Genomic DNA, 11049 nt, shown 5'->3' with positions numbered 1-11049 from the left:
GCCTCCCACAGTGGGCACCCAGATCAGACACTCACAAACAGGCCTTGAAGGCCTCCCTTTCTTCCACTGTGACTCCCCACCAACCGGCATGCAGTTGTAGGCAGCCTCGGAACAGGCAGCTTCCATACATCTCTCATGGCTAATAGGGGCTGATAGACCCCTCCACCAGGAGCTTTAAAACCATTAAAGCCTTTGCCCATCACCACATTTTGTAACAGCTAATTCCATACATTCAGTACATTTTGTGTGAAGGAATCCTTCCTTTTGTCACTCCTGAATCTGCTGCCTGTCAGACTCATTGGATGAACCAGAACTGTAGCATTATGACACCTCACTCCCTCACTATGGGTCTGCCCCACTTTGCAGCATCCGAGCCGATATTAAAAGAAAGAAAAATCCAACCCCCAGGCTCAATTATGCATGTCACATCATGTCTGATTTGACCCTAAGAAACATGGGTGGACAATGCAGCCCATCCAGACCAAATGCAGCCTTACTAGGTGGTGCCGTGTGAAAGCAGAATGTCAACCTTTCAGGCCAAGGAGCAATGGTGGTTGCTAACCTCAGACCAGGGGAAGGCTACCTCTTAAAATTCCTGTGCATTCATGGACCTCATGTTGGCATCCTTCAGTCTCGGAAGACTATGGTATTGCGCTCTGAATGGTGGTTCTGGAACAGAGTGTCCTCTCCAGTGCGCAAAGCCTGGGTAGAGTAGATATGGAGGATAGACTGTTACCCATGCAGCAAATCCCCCCTCTCCATGTCACTGGAATGGTCCAATGGAAAGGCAGAGGCCAATACGGTTGGTTCCAGCAGCGTCGCAGGAGTTGCCAGAACGTGACTGTGTTCAGCCATGAACTGCCTCAGGGACTCCGGCTCCAGATTTTGCCTCGAGGTTGACTCCTGAGGCCTTTTCCATAACTGGATGTAGCCACAAGGCAGTGGAGGTTTGGGATCAGAGTTTTCCTTCTCTCAGATGAGCTGCCTTCCCAGGCTGATGAGTCCCATCTACCCGGTGGCTGTTTAGTCGCCTCTTACGACAAGTACAGCCAAACTGAGGGCCTGTTCTTATCCCCCAGCCCCCAGGGGTTCATGGACCATCACCATGCAAAGACCTCAAACACCCTGTGCAGTTTTTGCTTGGAACTGTGAAATGCAAGACCAAGTTGCTGTTAATGTCATCTTCATTAATCAAAAGGACACCTAGGAGAGGAAGTTGTATGGCAGCAGGGGAGGGAGCAGGTTCAGAGATGGCACAAGCGAGAAGCCTAACAAGCTGCAAAAGAGCAGCTTCAATCCATGCCACTTGCAGCATGCCATTTAGGGTGCCATTTAGCCGTGGCATGGCTACAGGAGTAGCTTTTGGTTCTACGGTAACTACTGCAGGTGCTGCAATGCATGGCATAAGTGGCCCCGCCCACTCACCATCGGAGCTATTCCAGGCATCTACGGCGAGTGAAAGGAGCTGCTTACATGGTGCATTCCAGCACCTTCAGCAGAACCTTTGTGTTCAGGCGACACTCATTGGGCGCTGAATTTAACAAGGAGAAAAGGGAGGAATTTTGGCCCCTGATTAAAAGACTTTGTTATATTTAACCCACCTCCTGTGTGTAGTACCAGAAAGCTTCTTTTTCTTATCATATAGTTGACTGGGAACCTATAATCCTATCGTTGCTGAGGAGGCAACACTTGAGGAGAGGCGGGAGACAGTGTGTCCACCTCCCCTCAATTTTATTGTGACCAGTATTTCTGACCTGCTCATTGGTTGTACACAGTGGCTGTGGAGCTAATGCCAAAGTTCTTCCATTTCACCATTTTCATTGGCTTTCTAAGTGGAATCAGGATTCTGGAGGGGGCAGCTGATCATTCAGATGCAACAGCCGTGTTTGCTGTGTGCTTCTCCTTCATCCCCAACTCACTAGTAAACAAATAACTTGCTTTTGAATTAGTTCATTATCTGTGAAGGTCCCCCCCCCTCCCCAATAGCAGGAAAGCCAGGGGGTTCAGCTAACCTCAAATATTCAATTCCACAGGTAAATCAAGGTAACACCCAGAGGTTTTAAAAAGTGTGATAATAAACCCACCTTTGCAGGGATCACTCCATTCATATCAAACATAAGAAGAGCCCTGCTGGATCAGGCCCATCTAGTCCAGCTTCCTGTATCTCACAGTGGCCCACCAGATGCCTCTGGGAGCACACAAGACAACAAGAGACCTGCATCCTGGTGCCACTCCTTGCATCTGGCATTTGGAGGTAACCCTCAGATGCATCCAGGCTGCCAACCTGCCCGGCTAGCTACAAATGCAAGAACTAGATTTGCTTAAATAGGGTACAGAAAGTGCCCCCAAAGATGAATTCATTTTATTTTTGCTTACAGTTTGACCTTCCTTTGCCAATCATTGCCAATTCCTTCCACCTCGTTGCTCTGGAATAGTTGCCCATCCCTCCTCACACCTTGTTTTCTGCCCTTTTTGTTTCTCCTGCTATTAATCTGGTGGGATTTTAATTCCTTTAAATAAACTTTTTATTTTACTCCTGCTTGATCTCAGTTCCCTCTGGAGGGAGCTGATTGCCCCATCTCCCAGGCTGCTTGCCCAGAGCTGCTCTCTGGTTCTAAGAATAGCCTAGATTATGGGGCTCTCTGCCATACCAGGAGGGTGGCTGCCCAATGCACCCTCCCTCTGTCTGGCTTTACCTAGTCTTGGGTGGTGGCAGCAACTATTGCTCTAGTTTAAATACCAGCTCAAAATAGAATCTGTGGGGTGTGTTCCAGGGTGCGCTTGCAGCTTGTGTGAGGTGATGGTGAGGCCCAAGGCCTGAACAAGCATCCCTTGTGAAGTGAGTGCAAACTCTAGCATGCTTCTCAGAATTCTCAGGAATGTGGAGGGCGTGTGTGTCAAACACACAGAGGTCTCACAGTAGACCACGTGATGGGGAAAAGGTTCCCTGTAAACAAAAAGTCTGAAGACAAGTCATAGATATAAACTATTAAATGAGTACGTAGGTTTACATTTAGATACGAATAGTGGCATAGCTAGAGAGGGTGCAAAGCACTGAGTTTTGTAGGGAGCCTCCCCGAGGTGTGCAAGCCCCTCCCTTTTAGAGCCAGGCATATGCCCTCGTTTTGTCCCCCCCCCCAATGGCTCACAAAGGGAGAGGGAAGGGCTGCTTCCATGCCACAGGGGTTCCTTGCAAAACTTAGTGCTTTGCACCCCTTCTAGCTACACCCGAGTATGAATGCCAAAGGTTCTCAACAATTTTCCTCCAAAGGGTATGTGTTGGGCCTTGTGTTTTCATCTACACTATAGTTATGAGGGCTATAGTTATATAGTTCCCCTGAGGGCTGGGGATAAGAATAGGCCCTCGGTTTAGCTGTACTTGTCGTAAGAGGCGACTGAACAGCCACCGGGTAGATGGGACTCGTTAGCCTGGGAAGGCAGCTCATCCGAGAGAAGGAAAACTCTGATCCCAAACCTCCACTGCCTTGTGGCTACATCCAGTTATGGAAAAGGCTTCAGGAGTCAACCTCGAGGCAAAATCTGGAGCCGGAGTCCCTGAGGCAGTTCATGGCTGAACACAGTCACGTTCTGGCAATTCCTGCCACGCCGCTGGAACCAACCATATTGGCTTCTGCCTTTCTATTGGACCATTTCAGTGACATGGAGAGGGGGGATTTGCTGCGTGGGAAACAGTCTATCCTCCATATCTACTTTACCCAGGCTTCGCGCACTGGAGAGGACACTCTGTTCCAGAACACTATTCAGAGTGTGATACCATAGTCTTCCGAGACTGAAGGATACCAACAAGTTAGTTATGAGACATAAAAGTCGTAATAACACACTTGCAAAATGCTTGCAACCCCCACCCCACCCCAATATTCAGTTGCTTCCACACCAACCTTCTTCTCTGGAATTGCCCAGTTAATCTACTTACTTTTTATGGAAAATGCAAATTATATTGTATCAACCTTACATTTCAGAGTTTTCTGAGTGGTCTTTTATCTCTTTTTCTCAGACCTGAATCTGTGGCAATTTTTTTCCCATTTAAAACACAACCGCAGGGCCAACCTCTCCAATGTAGGCTACCAAATTGCTTTAAAGACGTTTCAGTGCTCCTGTATCTGTAATTAGAAGTTTCCTCCTTGTAGGGTCTGCCTCCATTTGATGGCGAAATTATTTCTGATAAGGGACTTCTAAACTATCCGCTCCTGTTCCATAAGTGGTATTTTAATTATTGGTTTCATCTTATTAATTTTTTCTTTTCCTTTCTTTTATAGGAAAATAGTGTAAGAAAGAATAAATAAAAATGATGAGAGGAAATCAGGAAATCAACTCCATCCCAACAGAGAACAACTGACTCATTATGGGACAATTCATTAGTATTGCTAGGCTGTTCTGAAGCAATTTTAGAGGTAGAAGTGACATGAAGGAAGCAGGTAATTAAAGTCTTGGGATCTTTGCTGAATAACACATCCTTCTGTGTAAACAACACAGAAGGGCTTTGACTATAGAGATGGCTTTGCCAGGTAATATAGATCTAACTGCCTATATTTTGCATGCAGGCTATTGCGGCAAATGACCCTAATGTAGATGCAATCTTCTCTGTCTATCCTACTGCGATCTGAAATTGCACCCCTGCCAATAAATCAAACCCCAGTCCTATCACCTCCCTGGCAAAAAGTCAAACCCCCTCCAAAGCAACGGAAACCAAAACCGAAGTGTTTATTGAAAATATTTACAGTATTTTCCATGTCACCTAAAACAGCCCAGGAGAGAGAGAGCGTGGCAGGTTGCACTAGGCAGACTAGACAAGCCCTGAGCAGCACAGTCCTCGCACCTGCTTCCTCTTCAGCATTCTTTTTGTACCATTTTATACAAAGTTTCCCTTTAAAAAAAAAAGAAGTCAAAAAATCCCTCAGTTGTTTACTTAGATCAAAGCACAGACAGGCCCCGAAGCTAGTCAGGAGCATCTTTTCAAAGTTTGTTGGCAAAGCAGAGATGAAAACTGATAATCAGGGAAGTGATTCATAAGCACTACGTAGATGGTCCATTTCAAAGCTTTGTCTGCCAGCAAGACCAACACAAGGCAGGAAAGGAAAAATTCTTATCCTTTTTTTCACTGGTGGAACCATTGAAGAGAATGTGTGCAGTCATTAAATTTCTTTTCATCAAGTCCCCCTTTTTCATGTTGTCTTGTACATGGGGCAGGCTCGTAAATTGCTGCCTGCCTGCTCGCCTGTGGCTGAGTGAGATTCATCTTCAGGTGAACAGGAGAGAAATGTCTGGAAATTGGCAGAAAGCTGAGTCTTTGTTTCTTTCAGGCTGTTAATGTTCCACAAATGACTAAAACAGGTATGCGAGGGACTGATAGACAGGTCAGAAATTCCTGAGACCTCATCATTTCGGTGGCTGTAATTTGGAACATTGCTCTAGGGAGAGAGGGGAGATTGGCACTACCAGCTGGGACAAGAGATTTTAAAGGATTTTTGCACTCATAAGAAGAGCCCTGCTGGATCAGGCCAAAGGCCCATCTAGTCCAGCAGCCTATGGCCCACCAGCTGCCTCTGGGAAGCACACAAACAGGAGAGAAAGGCAAACTCCTCTCCCTACGAGCTCCCCTATAACAGGTATGCATTTACAAATGGTTTTTACAACCATTTGTAAAACCATTTACAACAGGCCTAATGCATTTACAAATGTTTTTTTTTGTTTTGTTTATTCAGCCCAACAATTTTGGAGGATTTGGATCCAATTTTGTTTTGAAGGACCTGGATCTTTTTTCTCAAGCTAGCGTTCTTATTGCATGGAGACTGCACTCTCCCAGCAGTCAAACAATAAAATAGTGCGCCTGGGAGAATGCAGTTCTTCCTTTATACTTGCCTCTTGCTACTGGGGATGCAGCCTGGAAAGCAGCTGCACAAATGCAATGAGAAACAGATGGGACTGTGGTATCCTTAGTGACCAGTGACACAGCACTGACATCCCACCCCCTGCACCATTTTAGGCTCTATTATTTATTTAAACATGCTTGAGACACCAAGATCTCCCACTCAAATGTTGGCATCCCCCTATAGGCCTTTAAAAGAGTGGCATCCCTAATTGCAGGGGTGTCCATTTCCCCTGTAGTCATGGTTGACCATCCTTGCTTTGAGAAGGTGGGGGGAACTAGCATGCAGTCCTGTGCATGCTTACGTGGGATTTATACATGCACAGGATGGGATCTTAGTTTTCTGAAAGCCCTGTTCTCCCCATTTAGAGGATTGGACTATTCAGCTCCCTTGATTAGCAAACCCCTAGCAAACAGATGCACAGAGTCCCTGTGACACAAAGGTATTGCTAGAACATACATCAAGCTGTTGATGATGAAGCAGAGGCAGCCAGTCTGTTTTCATGATAAATCCGGAGTGGACCACCACACGTAGAGGAGGGGACCTGTGTGTTCTCTTGAATGCCTGCCCAATGTGCCTATGTGTACAGCTCTCTCTCTCTCTCTTTTTGATGTCAAACCCTGCTTTTCCTAGAATTCTAGATCATGTGGCGAGAATTTGTACAATGTGTACATGTGTACAATTCTAGGCACATGAAACACACAGACATTTAACAGAACATGCACAGACTGAATGCGGGGCCTGCTGCCATGATGTCGCCACCCCCAACAACCCTGTTATACTCATTCACTTACCCTAAATATGTGAAGAGAACCAGGCTCTAGATGGCTCCAAGGAACACATTTTGGAACTAGGAAAACCCTTACTCAAGAAAAAAAAATGCTAGCAAATCATGGAATTACTAGGAATTGTGTCAAGGGCAGTTTGTTAAAAGGGTTCCACCACAATAATTAAATGGAAGGAAAGAAGTGTGTGTTTCTGAACTGGTTTTTTTTCCCCCAGTAGCGTAGTTCAAATTCTGGAAACATGGGTTGGTGCCCCGTCCATTTTTTTTTCCTCATTTGTCTCCAGAAATTTTGCTGCTTCTTCCACTATAATTGTTTTGGTTGTCAAAAAGCAGGTTCATGTTGAAATGGAAAGATGTCCATAAAGACCCAGGAGTGGCCTCATTGTGAAAATTAAAAAAGGGGGGGGGGAGAAGAGAAAAAAGAAGAGAGAGAAATGGGGGATGCTGATGAGGAACAGAGAGAATGGAACTCCATAGGCAGCTGGTGCAGGCGCGGCTCTGCTCACATGGCTGCAGTCTGTTTTATACTGTGAAAGCTAATCCTTGTCGGGGAGGTGGGAATTGACATAGCCCTGGCAACCCGGACCCGCAGGGAATGGTGGTCCTGCCATCGGTGCCATCTTTTCCTGGCAGCAGAACGTACCTAGTTGGAGAAAGAGAGGCTGATAAATATACACAATATGATGTTTCTTTGATTGATTTGTCTGCAGCGGAAATAGCCCACTCCCATTTCATTGATGCATTTGTGGGCAATGAAACGAGGGTCATGTCCCAACCACATTAGGGCTCATGGGGATATGTAAAACACATACATTCATGCGGCCATAAATGCTTCCCAAACTGGGAAACCGTTGATTACCAGCACTATGGCCTCACCAGTTTAGCAGCTGGGGGGAGAATTTTCAGATCACTGATTTTTAAGCACTGATATGGGATCTCTATTGTACCCTGACCTTCCTCCCCTTACAGACTCCTGTTCTGCCTGCGCATGAACACCCCACTTTCCAACACATCTGCTTGTTGCCCTGCTTTCAAGCAACAAGACATTTTTCTGCCCAGGGAGCTTCCTTCTTTGAAAACATCTGCCAACAGCCTTATGAAGCAGCAAGCCCCAGCCCACCCTCTTGCTCCTGCATATTCAGGGAGCCTTCAGAGCATGTGTGCTCAGGATAGCCAGATACAACAGAAGACAGGCTTTAGCCTTTGTATAGAAGAGAGTATTTCACCAGGTGTAGTTTTTTTAAACCCTTCCATGTTGAGCTGCACCTGCCAAAATTCCCTCTCCTTTACAATGGTTAAAGGTACAGGCACTCTGTCTTCCATTGTATCTGGTCACCCTGTGCGTGCTTCCGAGATGAATACTGAAAAGGACCTTCCAGCAGCAATGCAGGCAGGGGAGAAACTCAGCATTTAACTAGTGATTCATAACAGGCTATTATGAGAAGCAGGATTCCAGGCAATGGGACTCACGCTGAAGCTGCATACAAAGGGACAGATGGGGACTTGGTGCTCCCGAGACAATCTCACCATAGCAGGGGAACGCTGTTCAGAGAGAGCTTTTCCAGGCTGGCAGTTCTACATACAAGCACTTGACTCTATGACAAATCCACTCTTCCTCTACTGTTGAATGGATTGCTGATTGGGCATTCAGGTTTATCAGGGTGGTATCTCAGGATTAGAATTGCAGACTCCCCTCAAGGACATGGGGTTTCAAAGCATCCTAACTTCAGACAGGACTACTCTAAATATTCCTCATTAGAATCCCCCCCCCCCCGATTTTGAAGTTACCCTGCCTTCTTCCCAAAGTCAAACCTAGGCACTGAGAATCTTCCTCTGTTCTCTCCTTGATTTCTGAAGTTTGTCCTGAGCATGGAATGGGGACACTTTGCTGTAGCTTTTCCTTCCTTCTTATAATTTTTTCTTCTTTACATTAACTATGTGCACATGCAAAAGTCTTTACATGCTCTTACTTGTGACTGCATCAAGACACTTTATGTGCAGTATTTTTTTTATTCACATGTGCACTTGTGGGCATTGACAAAACACTACAAAGAGCAGAGGTGATTACAGAGGTGGCCATTTCAATATTGTGTGTGTATTTTATTCAAGTGCTTGAGTGCATGTCTTCATCAGCAAAACCTTGCAAAAAGTGATCTTGATCATGACAGCTTTTTTTGCAGTGTTTTATCAATGTACATGTACACATTGGTAACTCAGAGGGGGAAAAAATTTGCAGATGAACTGAAGGTCCTGAAAACTTGTGCCAACTGCACATATTCTAGTTCTGGAATTAATTTCAGAAATTTTCCCTGATGAGTTCCAGAGATACCTGTATTGAAAGAGTGGAGATTAAAGGCATTGGATTTGGCAGAAATGGACAAATTTACAATTCTTCTTAAAGACAAGTCAGTAAAAACTTTTATGGACAATTGGAAACCATTCATGGACTTCCTGCGCATTGAGGGGGACATGGGCCAAATAATCTATGGATTTGATGAGTAGATAGGGGAGTTAACTTTTACTTTTTTCCCAGTTTTATTTTTGTGTGGAAAATGTAGGTATTCTTTAATAAGTGTAGGCTGTTTTGATAATTAATTTTTTGTATGATTTTGTAGTAGGACAAAGAAATGTAGTTCGAGATCTCCACACTTGCCACATAACTTGCAATGTCTTTACCTTTTAATTTTTTTTCTTGTGTTTGCTTTTAATAAAACTAAAAAGTATTAAAAGAAAAAAGAAAGAAATTATACCTGATGAATTGAAGTTAGGGTTGAGTGGACCATAAGCAATCCAGGGGAACAGTGCCAGAATGAAATGGGAAGATCTTGATCATCCCTACTTTCAGTTCACAAAGTATATATGTATTTATCTATTGCACTGTTATTTTATTGATTATGAGTTTGCCTTGGGCATCTTACAGTATAATCTCATGAATGTTTATTCAGAAGCAAGTCCCACTGTGTTCAATTGGGCTTGCTCTCAGGAAAGAGTGCATAGGATTGCAGCCTTAGTTTTTAAGTGGAAAGATGGCAAATCTTTTAAATATGGAATATAGGTTGGGAGCTTCAGCTGCTGCAGAATTCTTTGCTCATTCTTCCCTCACTAGGACATGAGCCAAGAAGCACATATCAATTAAAGGCACACTGACCCTTCAAAGCCTCAAAAGATTTTTTTTTCAAGCCCATATTGCAGTGGTATTCAAACTGGGGCGTTGCGACACCCCAGCCTGTGGGTCCTGGCCTCTGCCCCCTTAAGGGGTGGGGGCAGCCAGGAGACAGGGGGAAGGGGGGCTGCAGGGGCTTGGGTGCACTTGCCCAAGCCTCCTGCAAGCTTCCAGGGGTGCGGGGAGCCCTGCACAACCTTCGGCAGGGCTCCCCAGGTCAGGAAAAGCGAAAGCAGAGCGAACGCGCCCCGCTCCGCAAAACCAGAAGCAGACCGCTCTGCTTTCCCTTCTGATGGGGCTGCAGGGACTGGGGTGCACCCTCCAGTCCCTGCAGCAGCTGTCCCTGTGTGCGGAGAGCCCAGCGTGAGCACCTGCAGGGCGCCCCAGGTCAGGGAAAGGGAGAGTGGGGCGGAGGCAGAGCAGATCGCTCCACTCTCCCTTTCCCTGACCTGGGGCACTCTGCAGGCGCTCACGCAGGGTTCCCCGCACACAGGGGCAGGTACTGCAGGGACTGGAGGGTGCACCCCAGTCCCTGCAGCCCCCTGAGCAATGCGATCCTGGGGATTGTGTCGCTGCCTTCCCCCTGCCCCTGCTGCCTTCCCCCTACCTCCACAAAGACTTACTGCGGGTTTCAAACTCCCAGAGAGTTTGAAAACCGCAGCCTTATGGAACAACAAAGCATAAATAACACAGGCCTACAAAACTGAGGGTCAGAAAGGTTTTTCCCAAACTTTGTGGTGGTTTGATATGAATCTGGGGTGCTGATTCCAAAAATGGCATCCGTTTTGCCCTATCACGTCTGCCTCCCCCCCGCAAAGACTTACTGCGGGTTTCAAACTCCTGGAGAGTTTGAAACCCGCAGCCATATTGGATAAGCCTGGCACAGCAACAGTGTTTTGCTGCAAATATTTATTTATTTATGCCACAAATTAGGTCTTAAAAAACAAGAAGACATCAAAGAAAGCACTGAAATGCAATGAGTTGGCAAGGACAACATTTGAATTCTCTATAAAAAGTGAGTGAGCAAATGATGATGAATCTCTCCTCAGCTAAGCTTTCCTGGCAGTTAGTAGTGAGAAGAGCAGGGAAGATTAGCTGCTAAGAAAAAGAGGTAATGGAGATAAAAAAGAGAAGGGTCAGTCCATCCTCCCTGTTCCTCTCACTCCAACTGCTAGGGAAGATGAGCCGCAAAGAACAAGATAACCAAAAAT

At 45.8% G+C, this 11049-nt stretch overlaps 1 protein-coding gene across 1 annotated transcript in view; it reads right to left on the bottom strand.

Annotated features, from left to right (window-relative positions):
* Positions 1-4698: 4698 nt before the first annotated feature.
* LOC136651581 (corticotropin-releasing factor receptor 2-like) overlaps positions 4699-11049 on the bottom strand; it is a 151787-nt gene continuing 145436 nt past the window's right edge. Inside the window, 1 exon segment of the mRNA XM_066628122.1 lies at positions 4699-7318. Within this exon segment, the coding sequence (XP_066484219.1) occupies positions 7178-7318 (141 nt within the window). The 3' untranslated portion in view covers positions 4699-7177.

Source organism: Tiliqua scincoides, chromosome 5 (genome assembly GCF_035046505.1).
Source record: "Tiliqua scincoides isolate rTilSci1 chromosome 5, rTilSci1.hap2, whole genome shotgun sequence".
In the NCBI taxonomy this organism is placed as follows: Eukaryota; Metazoa; Chordata; class Lepidosauria; order Squamata; family Scincidae; genus Tiliqua; species Tiliqua scincoides.
This window is presented reverse-complemented; position numbering and strand designations above follow the sequence as displayed.